Raw genomic sequence first — 18,018 nt, forward strand, 5'->3', positions numbered from 1 at the left:
TGAGGTTAGTTGTAGTTATTATCTGCATTTTACAAATGAGGAAACTGAGGCCGAGAGACTTTAAATGTATTGCCTAAGATCACGTCTAAGACACTGGTATGTGACATTGCATAGATCAGTTTAGCCTTTGAAAAGAAAGATTCAAGCAGGAGAAGACAGTTGAAGACAATAACCAAAAAGAGCAATTTTTAACATTCATTTTTAAAGCTTTGAGTTCCACATTCTCTCCCTTCTCCCTGTCCATCCACCCTCATTGAGAAGGTAAGCAATTCAATATATGTTATACATGTGTGATCATGCAAAAGACTGCCATAACAGTCAGGTTGTGAAAGACTAACTATATTTCCTTCTATCCTGTCTTGTCCTCCATTTATTCAATTTTCTCCTTTGACCTGTCCCTCTGCAAAAGTGTTTGCTTCCAATTACCCCTCTGCCAATCTGCCATTCCTTCTATTATTCCGCATCTCTTATTCCTTTCCCCCCTGCTTTCCTGTAGGGTAAGATTAACTTCCATACCCTGTATATTAGTCCTTTCTGAAGTCAAATCCAATTAAAAGAAGACTCAATTATTCATTCCCACCTTCCTCTTCTTCCCGTCCATCATCAAAGCTCTTTCTTGCCTCCTTTATGTAAGATGATTAACTACATTCTACCTCTTACTTTCTCTTTCTGCTAGTACGTTTCTCTCAACATTTTATTTTCTTTTTTAGATGTCATCCCTTCATATTCAGCTCATCCTATACCCGCCATCTCCCTATATATACATGTGTATATATATATATACACATATACATACACAAACACACACACACACACACACACACACACACACACACACACACACATATATATATATATTCTCTAACTATCCTAATACTGAGAAAGGTCTCATGAGTTACAAATATCATCTTTCCATGTAAGAATGTAAATTTTTTTAAAGTAATTCTTTAAGTACAAGGTATGGGGAGGCATAGCTACTCAGCAATTTTAATGAAAAAAAAACCTATAAACTCAAAGTGTCAACAGTGGCATGGTAGCCAAAAAAAAAAATGTCATCTTTGACCATATTAATAGAGGCACTGTCTAGCGTCTAGTATGAAGAAAATAATGAAGTCATTGTCCATTCTTCTGGTCAGATCATATCTGGAACATAATGGTAAATTTTGAGCAAAGCAGTTTAGGAGAGTCATTGATAAACTGTGGCATATGCAGCCAAGGACAATAAGAATAATTAGAAGCATGGAAACCATGCCATAGAAAAATCAATTGGATGACATGGGGATTCTTAGGCTTGGAGAAGAGAAGAATTAGGTACAGATATCTTCAGCATATTACAGATAGTTTTCTTCCAGTACTTAAAGGACTGTCATGAAGAAATGAGACAATGTTCTCTGCAACAGCTACAAACAATGAGTGAAAATTGGAGAGAAGCAAATTAGACTTGATGTAAGGAAAAAATGTCCTGTCTAAAAGTGGAATAAGTAGTTTGCAAAGGTAGTGAAACCCCTGTTCCTTGAGGTCTTCAAACAAAGGCTGTATTGCCACTTGTCCAGCATCTTGTAAAGGGAATTCTTGTTCAGGCATGAGTGGGACTAGATTGCCTCCAACTCTGAAATTCTGTGAAGGGTAAAGAACTCTTACAAATAGAAAGTGTTTAATTTTTTTTCCCCTGGATGTAAGTTTGACTTGCCTGAAAGAAAGTGGACAGAAATAATCATTGTATAAATGAGGAAAGCATTCATGCTAGAGAGTAGGAAAAATCTAGTTTATAACAGAGAGGGTTCCCCAGTTGAGATCCTATTCAGAATTTTTAAGATCATCTTATTGTGTGAGCAAAGATTTAGAGAAAAAAGAAAGAGGAAAGATTTTCTTGTGGTTGAAAAGTCGGCCAGCTAATCCGTGGGAATATGAATCAGGAAACTGAGGAGGGAAAAGAAATAGAAACTCAAGTTTGGATGACCAGACTTTGGAAGCCTTTAAAAAAGAATTGGACCACAACACTTAAAAAGACTTGGCTATGAATGTCCTGCCAAGTGTGGCATATGAAGGAGAACCCTGGCTTGCATCAGAGAGTCCAAGAAGCCACTGTAAACACTGACCTGGGAAGTGGAGGAAAGCCTCTGTCTGGTATTCTAACGGGTGGTAACTAAGACTGGGAAGAAAAGAAAAGGATAATTTGAAGAAGAAACAAGCCCTGTAGCATACTGAAAAAGTAGAGTGACACATTATCATCTCTAGCAAAGCCCATTGTGAGACAAACAGTTCCATGCCCAAGGACTGTGACCTACAATACATAGGGTTATGTGATTTAGTAGGGCAGAAGACAATGTTTCCTACAGAAATAAAATTGTGTGGCTTTCCCACAACTTCACAAAAAGGAATTTAGGCTGAAATTCTAAAAATTCTGAACCTTGCTACTGTTTCAATCCAAATCTTCCTATTCAGCCATGATTCCAGTTGAAATAATTTTTACAAGGAGAAATGAGCCATTAACTCTGTTTTGTGCGCCAAATTATTGTGATTCTGGTGAATCTATTCCCAGACCCTGTGGATCAATGTGTAGGTGGGAAAATTCCTTTCAAAGTTTGGGTATCATGGATGCTTTGAGAATCTAAGTATTCTTTCTTTCCCCGTTGGAGACTATCTATTCTTTCTATCCTTCCTTGTTGATTGGATTCCACTTGACAGACATTAAAGGACTATTATGTGTGAAACACTGTGGTAGATGTGGAGATACAAAAAAAACCCTCTATTCATGTAGCTTCTATGAGACAGGGAGAAAAAAGGAGAGAGAGAGGAGAGTGGAGAGAGGAGAGAGGAGAGAGGAGAGAGAGAGAGAGAGAGAGAGAGAGAGAGAGAGAGAGAGAGAGAGAGAGAGAGAGAGAGAGAGAGAGAGAGTAAGAGAGTAGTGGAATAAGGATTGGGTTTGGTGTCAGAAAACGTAGGTTCAAATCCAGCATCTGTCACTTGGTACCAATATGAACTTGGGAAAGTCACATCCTCTCTGGGACACCCTTCCCTTATCTGAACAATGAAGGGTTTAGTTAGATGGCCTTTAAGGTCCCTTCCAACTATAAATCTATAATCCTATGATCCTTTTACCTTAGAAGCTCAGGGAAAAATTTGTGGGGTGGGATGTACTTGAGTTGAGATTTGATGGAAGATGAGGATTTTGAGAGGTAGAAATGAGGAAGAATTCCATTTCAAACCTGGGAATGCATTGTGAAAATGCATGCAGTGGGAAATGAAATGTAGATAATTTATCCCAGGAAAACAGACCAGCTTTTGTGTCTCCCTCCCTATCCTCACCGCCACCCTCTGGCCCCATGTCTTGAATACTCCACTGACAGATAAAAAACACAATAAAATAGGATTCTGGGTCTTTGTCTTTGAAGAGCTTAAAATCTAGTTAGGGAGACTGAATATACAATTTACTAGACAGTAAACTCCAGGAGAGCAGGGACTGATTCTTGTGTATTCCTCCACAGAGTACCACCATACCTTGCAAATAATCGGTGCTCAAACAAATATTTATTAAACAAATGTTACTTGAAACAAAAAAAATTTAAGACCTTAAAACAAGCAGAATGAGCAGAGAAGAATGAGATTAATCTGGGGAGGCCTAGAGAAAGAGAATCTTGAGTGAGATTTTGAAAGGGGAGTTTCTTGATGGAGAGGTTGAAGGGGTGTGTGTGTGTGTGTGTGTGTGTGTGTGTGTGTGTGTGTGTGTGTGTGTGTGTGTGTGTGTGTACGTGTGTGTGTGTGTGTACGTGTGTGTGTGTGTGTGTGTAGTTAAACACTGGGTAGTCGGGAGTAACATAAATACCCTAAAGACCTAGAGGTTAGAACAAACCAGTAACGAGCTTGGGGCAGCCATCAAATTTCCCTGGCTTGCAGTGAAAGAAGGTTCCTGTTTAAGAATAGTCAGAAATGACATGGAGATGGCGGGAGTGTCCCAATTGGTGGAGTCAATAAACACTCTCAATTGATAGTTAAATGCCTGCTGTGAGGAGAGCAGGATTAGGAGTTACAATGAGAAGCAGCTGCTAATCCTTTGCTTCCCCAGTGGAATAGATCCGGAATATTGGGTTTGTATTCAAATTTCTGAGGAATGTGTTTGGTAAGCACTTAAAGTTGAACAAATAAAATGAGAATAGCCTCTCATAGAATTTTGATGCTTCTGCTTCCAGCTGAAACCAGAAAATTCAGAGGCAGCAAAAATGAAAACAAGGAAAACGTTAATGGAATTTTTGAGCCTAGAAAAGGTTTGCTTTGAGTTTTGAAGGAAGGTCTGGGTTGGCTCGCCTGTTCCCCAAGTGTGACAACTCTGATTTGGTGGCTTCTTCCCCCCCCCCCCCCCCCCAGCCATGATATCTCCCTTGGCTATAATTCCTACTCTAGTCTCCCAAGGATAGTGCATAAAATGAGGCTAACGCCTCTTATTATGACTCGGATGAGTCCCAAAACATTCATGGGAAATTTGTGAGAGCAGGGTGGGCCCTTTTGCCTCAAATCAGTGGTTCTACTTGGGGGGATCTTCCAAAAGTATATTCCAAAGGGTTTTCTTGGTTATTTGCATAGAATGGTAACACTCCAATTAAAACAACATGTATAAAGAATTGAATAAGTGGTTGCCAAAAAACTTTTTCCCCTAAATGAAATAAGAATAATTTGGTTATCATTTGGGGGACCTTTAATCACCCAAGCCTCAGGCACAAAATACTTTGCTCTGAGGTTACCAAGTCCCATTTTTCTATCACAGGGACAACTTAGTCATTGACCTTTCCAAAGCAGATCACTTAAGGTCCCTGCCACTTCTGATAGCTATCTGAGAAAATTTTAAGAACTAAAGTTTTCTTCTTTTTATTTAGTGTGATATGTCTTGGGGTTCTTCCCTAGGAGAATGGTTTCCCTCATATTTTTCTGAGGCAACATTTGGGAACCTTGATGGAGGTTCTCGAAAATTGAAATTCAGACTGTCGTCCTTCCTTTCCCACCCCTGTCACTGGAAGGAACGACCCTCTAAAATGTACGCTTATTTTATTTATACATGTTTGTTTAATGTCTTACCTGAGGAGATTTCCTTTCTTCATGTGACAAAGCTGCTTACTTTAAATACTCATCACTACTTTCTTTAATACTCCAATAATGCATATTCAAATTTCAGTTTGCAAATAATGATCAACAGAGAGTCTTCCACTTGATTAAATCATTGGTTCATTTGATCACTGCCTTTGATGAATCTCTCCCAGGTCCAAAGTTAATTAATTGAGCAAATTCAAATCAATAAAATTAAGCACTTGCTTGATCTAAGACATTGTGGTAGGTGCCTGAGATGCAAAGATGAAATGACAGGGCCTATCCCTCATGAACTTAGAGTTTGATAGGGGGAGACATGTTATAATAACAGTAATGGCAATAATAATAACAGAGCTGGCATTCACACAGCTCTTTAAGATCCGCAAAGTGTTTCACATATATTATCTTATTTGATCGATATGTAATATAAAAATGAAGTAGCTTGCATTTACATCGCACCTTAAGGTTTGCAAAGTGTGGTCCAGATATTTTCTTATTTTAAATTCACAGGACACAAGGTGGAATGTAACAGAAGTGAAGGCGAGATCCAGATAAAGTGCAAGAAAGATATTCAAGAAAGGAGAGATCACTTATAGCAAGGGGAATCAGGAGTTTTCTTTGTGGAGTTGGGATCTTATCTGAGTCTTGAAGGGTGAGAGGGTTTTCCAGACTCAGATATTTGGAGAAGAGTCTGTTGTCATGGAGAGAAAGTGAATGAACAAAGGACAGGCTCTGCACGATTCAGGAATCAGCTAGTGACTGAATGGAATGTAGAGCACAGGAGGGAGTGGGAAAATAGGCTGGAAAGGTAGGTCAGGGAGAGCCAGTCTACTGGTATTGGAGGAGCTTGACTAAAAGGTAAGGAATTCAGTTTTTTCTATATCTAATAGGGAGCCAGTGAAGGTTTGGAGCAGGGATTAACATAATTAGATCTTTACTTTGATGCATTATTTTGTTAATAGTATGAAGATGAATTAGAAAAGGTAAATAATGGACTCAGTAAGACCTGTAAGAATAGTATTGCAATAATCTAGGTAAATAATAATGAGTTGGTGGGCATATAAATATAAAGGAGCAGGGGATATTTTAGAGAAATTGTTTAGGTAGAATTAGAAGGATTTTAGCTATTGGCTGAATGTGAAGAGTGAAGGGGATTAAAGAGGAAGGATGATTCCTTTGTTTAGACTCTGGTTGATTGGGAAGATATTCATATTAGCAAAAGAAAGAGTTAAGGAGAAGGAATAAGTTTTTTGAGATTGGGGATGGGTGGGTAATGAGTTCAGTTATAGACATATTGAGACAAATACTGGTGGGACATCCAGGGGAAAGTGTTCAAAAGGCAGTTGGAGAAACAAAATTTGAGTTCTGGGAAGAAGGTAGACATGTAAATATGCATTCGGAATCATTTTCATAGAGGTGATAATTAAAACCTTGGCAATGGATGAGATCATCAAGGGGGAGAATAGAGAAGATCGTGGGGAGATTTAGGTTAAAAGAGGAGACTGTACTGGAAAAGACCAAGAAGGAACAGTCAAATAGTTTGGAGAACTAGGAGAGGACAGTGTCATAGAAGAACACAAGGCAGATAAGGAGGGTTTTTTAAAAGTAGTTATCCAACATGCATTTATTAATCACTTAATATGTTTTGCTGTTGTTTAGTTGTGTCCAACTCTTCTTGACCCTATTTGGGGTTTTCTTGGCAAAAATACTGGAGTTCCGTGTCCAGCTCATGTTATAGATGAGGAACTGCGGCAAACAGGGTTGAGTGACTTGCCCAGGGTCACACACCTAGTAAGTGTCTGAGGCCAATTTTAACTCATGAAGATGAGTCTTCCTGATTCCAAGCACAGTGCTCTATCCACTGTGCCACCTAGCTGCCTTTAATATGTGCTAGGCTCCGTGTTAAGCACTGATGATACAAAGACAAAAGTGAAGCAAGCAGTCCTTGCCCTCAGAAAGCTTATATTCTAACAGAGAAAATAACATATATACGTACGTCTGTAAGTAACGTATACAAAATGAATATAAATTGGTTTTAGGAGTGAGGTTGCTAGCAGCTGGGAGGAATTAAGCAAAGGCTTCATGTAGAATAGAGTTGTCAAATGGCAAAAGACTGCATTACAATTATAATCCCCACTGTAGCTCAAACTAAATCAAAATATAATTGGGAAATATTTAACCAAATAAAAAAATAAGAGAATACAGAGAATGTTAATATGTGGTTTTCTAAGTCAGTAGTGCCCCCATGGGGGTTTCTTTATGTATGGTTTAGGGGCCCCAGTTTCTATTTGAGTTCAATGCCATTAATGTAGAAAATGACTCATGCTGTATCTTGAAGGAAACAAGGGATTTGTGAGATGGAGGTTAGAAGGCAGAGGGGAAGGCACTTGTTGAGGAGATGAAATAAAATGAGTGATTAATAAAACAAGGTCCATGGGAGGGAATGGAGTACTCTCAATAAGAAAGAGGGCCGTTTCATCTTCTGACTCTAGAGATTTTTGGAGGCAACTAGGTAGTGCTAGTGAATAGAGCACTGGGCTGGAGTCAGGATGATCTAAGTTCAAAACTGACCTCAGATCCTCACTAACTCTGTGATCCCTGGCAAGTCACTTAATGTCTGTTTGTCTCAGTGCCCTCATTAATAAAATGGGGATATAATACCACTTAACTCCTCTCAGTGTTGTTATGAGAACCAACTGAGATAATAATTGCAAAGCACTTAGCGTGGTGCCTGGCACATAGTAAGCACTGCATAAATGTTAGTTATTATTAAAGAGATGAAGGCTCAGAGGTGGGCATAGGGAAGTTTTGAGGTCTGGAGGAAGAGAGCTAAAAGAATTCCTAGTGGATATTTTTAATATCTTCAATAGACTAGGAAAGAAAATTTATTTTCTGATAGAGCATGGGAATTAATTTCTGGGTTTAAGGACAGAGGAGAAGGTTTGGAACAACCATAGGAAGCAGGAGAGGGAGACTGTCAGAGATGATGAAAGAAAGTAATGTATAAGAAGGAGAGCCTAGTTGAGATTTTAGTGGAATCAATTAGCCTGGTGATTTTCTCTAGAACTACTGAGTCTGTTAATGAATAGGAATGAAAAACTATATGTTAGAGATAAACCAAGTTAAGGATATCATTATTAGGGAATGAACAGACATATATTTGTATGTTGTTTTATAAACAACATAAAGGAAGCTCCTGTAGAATAGGCGCTGTTTCACTATTGTATTTAATCTCCGGTTCTTGGCACAGTGTTTGGCACACAGTAAGCACTTAATAAGTGTGACTAATGGATTGCTTTAAAAAAAAAAACTATCATTCCTTTAAGGACAAGGGGCAAAAGGATTTGAGGGTGGATGATAGGGTCTATGGAAACAAAGTATGATTAGAGGTAAGTGAGGCCAGATTAGGAGGGTATGGATTGGGAGAACCAGATTGTTCCATGAAGGCCCTGAGTGGGTGGAAGAGGATGAAAAAGAAGAAGGAAAAAGATAGAAGCTTATGACCCAGAGAAGGGAGCGCTCAAAGCTCATAATCTTGGAGGTGGAATAGTTTCATGTGTTGGTAAGGTCTTACTACAATTACCCTTATAGAATGGAGAGAGGCCTTGGGAGTTAAAGTGGTCCAGGGCGTGTGAAGGATCATAATTGTGAATACTGAAGGGGTTTAGGAGGAGAGCAGGGGTTTGGGTAGATAGAATGAGGTGGCCCTTGTACTGTAATTATTGAGGAAGTGGTTAGCAGGGGTGGGGAACTTACAGTTTTGAGGTCACGTGTGATCCTCTAGGTCCTCAAGTGCAGCCCTTTGACTGAATTCAAACCTCATTGAACAAATCCCCTTAATCAAAGTTCTGTAAAACTTGGACTCCATCAAAACACCACACACAAGGACCTAGAAGGCCACATATGGCCTCACGGTAGTGGGTTTCCCACCTCCGGTAGAATGTCTTAGAGGTCACTTAGAGGCAGTGATGAGAGTCTGGACAGAATTATTTATCCCTTGTCTGGCCAAATCATCCCAGAAGTACTATGGAATTTTCCCACCCCTGATACCAGCTTTTAAATTTAAGATCCACAGACTAAAATGACAACATAAAGAAATTATTAAAATTTTAAAATAATTCTTTTGGTTTGTGTAGAAGACTTGAATCAAATAAGACAACGTATGTGTAAAAGCTTTGTAAGTAAAGAGATTCAATGCTATTATAACATCTTGTTAAAAAAAAAAACAAACCACACTATTCTTCTAAGGTGATCAGATAAACCTCAAAGAGGGTTAGGTACTAACTTGATTAAATTAAGGGGAAGGCGCTATATTATTACTAAAGTGAGCAAATTTTGGACAACTTGGCTGTCTTCCAATATCTTTTCCCTATTGTTTGTACAATCTAAACTGTCTTTAATGAAATTCATTCTTTTTTTCCTTTCCTAGAGAGACATCTCCTTTATGGTCGACCTGCAGTACTTTATCGGACTAGATATAACATCTTGTATCACCATGATTTTGAAAGCGGCTATAGTGAAACACTTCTAATGCCACTGTGGACATCCTACACTGTTTCCAAACAGGTCATTGAAAGAATTGGGTTTTCCAGTATTTGATATTAAATCATATTCCTTCTATTAATAGGAAGATAAATACTATAGCTTTCTTAAATTGTGTTAAGACAACTTGAACTTTTCTCAGTAAGAGAAGTCCCAGAAACTGGACTCATGGCGTGATCACATTTCTCTTGGTTTCCAAATTACTCTTGGAAGTAAATTAGACATAAAGGGATTAGGGCCACAGGCAGGAATTTTGTTATTAATAGGTCCTGTGTCATCAGTGAACTTTAATTTTCTCATTTGTAAAATGGGTAATAGTAGCACCCACCTTAAAGGGTTGCTATGAGATTGAACTGAGAAAATGTATATAATAAAAAGGCTTCAAAAATTTTAAAGTGCCTTGTAAACATCAACCCTTATGCCTGAAATAGTTATGGAGCATATCAAAATGCAAATTATCAGATGGTGAGGGGCAGGCTTCCAGGTGGGCTCTGAATCCCCCAGGTGAAGCAAATCCCCAAACACCTCAGTATAGTTTTAGCTTTGGGAGGTAGATAAAGTGACTTATTGGATACTTAGGTTACCATTGTTACATTGAAATGTTGAAGATCTAACTTGCTGCTTGGGAGGAACATAGGTTCTGTGAAGGAGAGGAAAGCTATAAAGGTTTTTCTTTAGATTAAAAAAAATACCTTTATCAGCTTTTTAGAAAGAAAAGGTAGATTTAGCATAGAATCATACAATGCCACAGTTGGAAAGAATGTTCCTTCTAGTCTTAACCTTTCCCAGATGAATTTTCTTTAGTCCCTCTCTGTCAGTTGATAAGCTAGACTATTGTGCAGCATCTACAGTAGTCAAAGAAGGATAGTGGGAGCTTGCCTCAGGTAGGAGGGGATGCCATTTTAAAGTTTTCACATTTATTGTCTTCTCCAAACATCATAACAACCTCATGAAGTAGACAACGCAAATGTAACTGTCTTCATTATACCGAGAAGGGACCTAAAGACCAGAGAGGGAAATAGAACCATACACATAAAGCTAGAAAACCTTGGACATCATCGGATCTAACCCAATTTTCCAAATGAGGAAACTGAGAACCAGGAAGAGGAAGTAATACAGGTAGTATAAGCATCAAAGCTGAGATTTGAAAACAGGTCCCCTAATTCTAGAGCTGGTTCTTTCCTCCCAAGTATATTGGTTGCCTGCAGTCATGAGATTTAGAACTGGAAGAACACCTACTGCGAAGTCAGAGGGATTCAGATTTTGCCTCCAATGCTTAATTGACTTTATGACTTTGAGTAAATCACTTAATTTCCCTGGGTCTGAGTTTCTTTATCTGTAAAATGAGTCTTCAACTGTATGACTCTGAAGTTTCTTTTAGCTCTAGATTTACAATAATGATTAATGACATATACTTAATGATTTATAATATAATTAATATACCATTAATTAATATTAATATAATATGATAATATAATTAATATATAACAATATAATTAATGATAATACTTTAAGTTTTGCAAATTGCTTTACATATTATCCCATTTGATCCTCACAACATCCATATGAGGCAGGTGTTATTATTATCCCCATTTTAAATAAGGAAATGGAGGCTTAGAGAGGTTAAGTAAAATAAAGTAAAATTAATTAAGTAAAATTAGCCCAGGGTTACACAGCTAAGTAAGTGTCTGAAGCAGTGCTTGCGTCCAGGCATTCCTGACTCTGCCCACCTTGCTACCTTACCTAACCCTTCTTTTTTTTTTTTACATTTCAGGAAACTACCCCAAAATGCTTAGAGATCTCCTAGTTAGGATTATCTGTATATTCTTGAGATGACCCAAAAAACACTCCCTTGTCACTGTCAGAAACTCAGTTCAAGTTCGCTTGTGGTGCATATTATACATACAACAATTCGTATGTATGTTGATTAAGACACATACTATAATTAAACTATATAGTTAGTATATATGCTGCAATTGCTAGAATCATGTTCTTTTTAGGAAACCAGGTGAGGTAAGGTACAAGCTTTTCTCCCTTCTTTCTTTTCTTTGGTTCTAAGCAGTCTTTTTCACGCTGATTTCAATGTCCTTTTTTCCCCTTTGGACTTAGTATCATGGTATTCATTTACCTTTTGCTGCAGGCTGAGGTCTCTAGCATTCCTGAGCACTTGACCAGTTGTGTGCGACCAGATGTTCGAGTTTCTCCAAGTTACAGTCAGAACTGTTTGGCTTACAAAAATGATAAACAGATCTCTTATGGATTTCTCTTCCCTCCTCGTAAGTGGCTTGGTGCCTGTGTTTGGTCATCGGGTAGTTGGATGATGATGCATGGTTGTTGGGTATTGGGTTTTTATTGTGTCAAATCTAGCCATCTTTGGGTTAAATATATTTACAGATTCGGCAAAATGGGATCTAGTTTAGCAGCAGAGTCTGTAGAGCAGGGACTTTAGAGATCATATAGACCCACACAGGATAGATGAGCAAACTGAAGCCCAAAGTGGGCAAGTGACTCACCCAGCTTACACAGGTAACCCTGTAAGTAACTGAGGTAGAGTTGGAATTCAGCTCTTCAGATTCCAAATGCAGATTGGCAAATATGGGGAGTGCATGGGCATAAAGCAATTAGATTTCAGCAAAGCTTTTGACGAAGTGCCTTATGATATACCTGTGGATGAGGTGGACAAATGTGGTAAGCAGGTAGTATGATTCTTGATATTTTTCCTAAGAAATACAGCAAAGAAAACAGTAGTCGGGAGTTTGAACATGGAGAAGCCTCTAGAGAGAGGAAATGTAATAATATTGACAAGAGCTCTCATATATATATATGTTATGTATATGTATATATAAATGTAATGATATTGACAAGAGCTCTCGTATATATATGTTATGTATATATAAATGTAATAAATAATATTGACAAAAGCTCTCATATATATATATACATACACACCTATGTCTGTCTGTCTGTGTGTGTGTCTATCTATCTATCTATCTATCTATCTATCTATCTATCTATCTATCTATCTATCTATCTATCTATCTATCTTTTATCTATCTTTGGATTATACAGGCTTTTCCATAAAGCACACCTGTGAGATAGGTAGAAGAAGCATTACTATTACCACTTTACAGATGGAGAAATCCAGGCTTAGAAAATGGAAATGATTTTTCCAAAGGTCACACAGTTAGTAAATGGCAGAGCTAGGTCATGAGCCCAGGTTTCTGACTTCAAGGTTAATACTCTTTCTACTGATAAAGTGAAATGTATTTGTTTCTTTTTTTAAGGTTTTAGAATTCATTTTAAGCTTAAATACAAAATAAGAAAAGAAAAAAATTGTCATGTACACAGCAGAACATGAGAGGATTCAATATAAAGCAATGAATTTCTATTTCAAGAAAATCTATATGATAAATATTACATATTATTTTCCAAGCTGTCCATCTTTTCTTTGCTTCCTTATAGATTTTCTTTTGTTCTCTTTGGTGCACTTTTTACTTTATTTTTTTCTCCTTCCTCCTCCCCACCCAGGCTGTAATTAACTATTGATATGTGTGTATATATATATATATATGTGTGTGTGTGTACACATATGTACACACATGCATATATATACTCATGTATGTGTGTCTGTATATAAGCATATATACATAGATATCTGTAAACACACACATATATACACATATGTACTCAAATGTGTGTGTGTATGTGGGTATAAACCATATTATGCTTATTTCCACTTGTCCGTTTCTGTGAAGGTGGATGGCATGTTCTTTCAAAAGTCCAAGTCTTTCCATAGTTTTCTAAGTCCATCAGCTCATCATTTCCTGTAACACAACAATGTTCCAATCCAATCGCATTCTATCCGAGAGATTGTCTATGAGAGTTTCTCTCCAATTTTCTGCATCTTTTCTATTCTTGCCTACATAGGATTTATTCATACAGGAATATTTTAATTTAAAAAAATAATTAATATTATCCATTTTACACTTCAACACTGCTCTCATCTTATAATATGGCTTAAGGTCTAATATTTGCATTTATTTCTTGATCATATGTTTGTACTCTGATTCTTCAATAAACACAAGAAAAACAATCTCTAAGAAGCATTTTGATATTTTGTAGTTACTTTTATTTATCTTTCATCAATTTATTTTATCTTTTTTTCCCTTCTCAATCTGAAGGTTAAAAGAAACCATTGAATCTCTCCAATGGGAATAAGCAGGATCTTTGGGTAATTCTTATCTGGATCCAAAGAATTGGTAGGAAGAAGAAATGAAAGGAGCAGAAATAAAGGGAAGAAAAATATGAGGGCAGGGAAGAAAGAAGAGATGTACTTATAGCAAAGACCTGCCTATTATAGAATCTGACACACCCGATATTGGTAATGTCCAACTAATTAACACTATGTTGTTTTCATTTAAACATTTTAGATCTGAGCTCTTCTGCAGAATCCAAATATGATGCCTTCCTTGTAACCAACATGATTCCAATGTATCCTGCCTTCCAAAGTAAGTATATTTTTAATCTACATGTTTAATTTTAGTAATATTGGTAATACTTTGCATTTACATAGCACTTTATAAATTTCTAAATTATTTGATGTTATCTCATCTTAATCCTTATAACATGTAACAGAGGAGGTTGTCAGCCATAATGATTTTCATTTGACCGATGAAGAAACTGACACTTAGAGCAGTTAAGGGCCTTACCTAATGTTACTGAATTAGTAAGTGATAGAGTAGAGATTGATCTTTTTTAATAAAATGTTTTAATGTCTTCCTCCTCTCTTCTTCCCTCTATTTATTTCCATTGTGGACTTCCCAAAACTTCTCTTGTAACAAAGTACAATTAAGCAAAATAAATGGGCACATTGACTGCATCAAACAGTTTATGTTTTATTTTTCATGTATAGTCCACTGTCTTTCTACCAAGAGGAAGTGTTTCATTAGTCTTGTAGAAAGAAGTTTGGTCATGACATTCATTCAATGTCTCATGGAGTTGTTTTCCTTTACATACAGTCATTGTGTATGTTATTCTCTTGGTCCTGCTTCAAACACTGCATCCATTCATATAGCTCTTCCCACATTACTTTGTTTTTCTCATTTATTATTTTTTAGTATGCAATAATGGTTTATTACATTTGTATGCAACAACTTATCAAGCCTTTTACCTACTGATGAGCATCCACTTTTTTTGCTGGATTTTGTTTGTTTTGTTTAGCCACAAAAATTCCTGTTACAAAATATTTGAGACTTTTCCTTGTGTTGGCAACTAGTTATAGATAGTACTGATATATGATTATAGCTAGTACCAGTATATGACCAGTAGTAGAATTACTGGGTTAAAGGGTATGAAGAGTTTAGCTACTTCTTCTAGAATTGTTTCAAATTGTTTCAAATTCTCTTCCATAGCAGCTGGACCCATTTACAACTCTTCCAACAGTGTGTTAGTATGCCTATCTTTCCATCAATGACTGTTTCTATCTTTTATCCTATCTGCGCATTTACCAAGCATGAGATGGGACTTCAGGATTGTTTTAATTTTCTCTTATGTTTAGTGATTTGTATCATCTTTGTAGAGTTAGTTTGCACTTTTTCTTTTTATAACCGCTTATTAATATATTTTGACCCCCTTATCTATAAGAAGAGGCAGCATGGCATAGCACAGCTCTGTGCTCAGAGTCAGGGAGATAATGGGCTCAAGTTCTGCTACTGACACATAATAGCTATGTGACCTTGGCCAAGTCACTTAATCTTCTAGTGCCTCAGACATCTCTCTAAGAAAGCTATAAATTTGCATTGGTAGAGGGAATTTCCTTACTGGGAGTTTCCTCTATCAATGGAATCTTAGTTGTGGGTTCCCTGCCCCCCTCCTAAACCACTTACCCCCAAAAGGCTTCTTCTGTTCTGGGACCTGTTTCTATCTATAGTTATCAACATCTTTTGCATACAATAGGGAAATATACCTATCTGTAATGTATGTATATATATATATACATATATATATATATATATAGTATACACATATGTGCATGCACATATATAAATCTGTCTATCTTTAATGTTTGTCTTTTTTTCTGTTTGGAGTTATGATCAAAAGTGGTTGTTCAGAGTTCTGATAAGCAGTACTTTTGTGCTTGACCAGTCCAATGATAAATGATATTCAGTAACAAAATGTAATTCATCAAGCATTTGCTAAGAATCTCTTATGTGTTTTCCCCAGAATGCTGTCTAAAAATACCACTCACAAACTGTCTTCTGAACCACCGAAGGATGATTAATTTATTTTCAGTACAGTTTTAGTGGCACATATCCAATTATTTACAGATAATTTAAAAATTGGTGATCCATGTATGATATGGTTCCATGATTAAATACAACACTCCATTCCGTTAACAGTGCCAAATTCATTTGTTAATTGATTTATTTAACAAATATCTATTGAGTCTCAATGATGTGCAAGGCATCGTGTTACTGTTCTGAGGTGAGTGCAAAGGTGACTAGAATGTGGTCTCAGACTCCAATGACGGTACAATTTAATGACTGTGATCAAGGAAGTATGCAAATCAACTTCTGCTTTCTATTATAGTTAAGTGCCCTGAGAGAGGCACAAACAAAGTCTTTATGAAGTTTGAATGAGAGACAATTTTACAACCTATTTTGAAACTTGGCAAAGATTTTGTAAGGGCAAGTAGCATTTGAGCTGACCAGGCATTGGAAGACGGAGAGATTTTTAATAGGCAGTGATGCTGATGATGAGAGCTTTTCTAGCTGGAGGGAATGGTGTGAACAAAGCCCTGGAATTAGGGAAGCTCAGTGTGTATTTTCAGAATAGTTTAGTTTGGCTGGAACATAACTGTACGTGAAGGAGAGTCATGTGAGAATGGTTCGGAGTGACATAAAAGTGCAAACCCAGAGCTGGAAAGGATGTTAGACCTCATTGTGGACTGTCTTCTTCCTTTTAGAGCAATGGAGGCCCATCTTGAGAGAGGTAAAGTGCCTTGCCCACCTTGGCGCTGAAGGAATGGTGCATAAAGTTCAGGGAGATTGTAGCATGGTTACTATATTGTTGAGCAAAAACCGAGGATGGATCATAAATCAAGAACTAGAAGGGATCTTAGAGATCATTCAATCCCCCCTCCTCATTTTATAGATGAGGAATGTCAAGGCTGTAGGAAATTAAATGACTTGCCCAAAGTTATCCCACAGATAATAAGACTCAGAGGTAGTATTTGAACTCAGATACCCTGATTCCTGAGCCTATGCCCTTCTACTGCACCTTCTTCTGTCTTCCAAACAACCTATTTCAAAGGTAGAATCGATTGCCAAGAGTTTCCTCTATAGAGATATCATCATCTTTATATATACATATAAGACAAATTTATAGATATATACATACATGCATGTATATATACATATACATATGTATAATGATATACATTTACATTATACATACATAGTACAAATATACAGGCGTACATATATACTCAACTTTTAAAATACCGGGTTCCTGGACCATTCTCAGCTTTAATTTGAGCATTCCAGGAGCCCATGTCAATATATTCTTTGCAAATGTTATTTTGGAATGTGGCTTCATTTAATTTCCTGAAATCAGGGTTTGCTAGAGGCCTTTGTTCTTTATTGACACATTTTTGTCTAAGCAGTAATAAAGGAAACACACAGTACCATCCTGATGTTGGCATTGCAACAGGCCCCGGACAGAGGGCTCACTGTTCCTCCCCCAGCAGTGGGATGGTCTGTTCACATGCCACATTGCTGCGGTCTTTGGCCTTTTGAGTGTTCTCATTGTGTTGGTTTTCCTCCCTCCCCCTCTCAGGGCCTTCTGTTTAGATTAGCATTTGGTCTTCTTCTTCCCATCTTCTTTTTCTTTACACGAGGACCATATTCTCTGATAGAAAATCTGACCAGGATGATGGTTCTCTGGTTACTGCTGTTATAACTCAGAGAGTATTTTCTCTTTTGGTGGACTGTTGCGTCTATCCCATTTGAAGTGAAGCCTTTGAAAGCATAAAGAGTAGATAGAGAGCTCTGAAGAGTGGTTAACTAGCTAATTAGTTTTTTCAAAGGACTACGAGTGTGAGACAATTCTCTGAAACTCATTTCCTCATTGAATAGGAAAGTATGAACTATAGTTTTTTGCCTAAAACTTCGGAACCTTTTGACCCCCTGCCCCTTTTCTCTATACTTCTGCCTTTCTTTTTCTTCCCTTCTGCCTCTTTCTTTTTCTGTTTTTCCACTTTCTTTCTTGACTGGAGAATTAGAGTATATTTTAGTTATTTTCTCCCCTATTCTTAATTTTTAAATCAGTGATTTTAACTTTTTTATATGTATCTGTCTCTCTTCTAAAAAAAGAAATTTAAAATGTTTTCCCCACCTG

At 37.2% G+C, this 18,018-nt stretch overlaps 1 protein-coding gene across 9 annotated transcripts in view; it reads left to right on the forward strand.

Moving 5' to 3' along the window:
* ENPP2 (ectonucleotide pyrophosphatase/phosphodiesterase 2) overlaps positions 1 to 18,018 on the forward strand; it is a 177,135-nt gene that overhangs the window by 145,461 nt on the left and 13,656 nt on the right. For 6 of the 9 annotated variants that reach the window (XM_072603207.1, XM_072603210.1, XM_072603214.1 and 3 more), the window contains 4 exons: positions 4,191 to 4,265; positions 9,509 to 9,645; positions 11,762 to 11,897; positions 14,052 to 14,129. In XM_072603207.1, coding sequence (XP_072459308.1) covers positions 4,191 to 4,265; positions 9,509 to 9,645; positions 11,762 to 11,897; positions 14,052 to 14,129 — 426 coding nt within the window. The remainder of the gene's footprint in view (positions 1 to 4,190; positions 4,266 to 9,508; positions 9,646 to 11,761; positions 11,898 to 14,051; positions 14,130 to 18,018) is intronic. The other 3 variants (XM_072603212.1, XM_072603208.1, XM_072603211.1) reach the window with 1 other exon arrangement.

This window comes from Notamacropus eugenii, chromosome 4 (assembly GCF_028372415.1).
Source record: "Notamacropus eugenii isolate mMacEug1 chromosome 4, mMacEug1.pri_v2, whole genome shotgun sequence".
Classification (NCBI taxonomy): Eukaryota; Metazoa; Chordata; class Mammalia; order Diprotodontia; family Macropodidae; genus Notamacropus; species Notamacropus eugenii.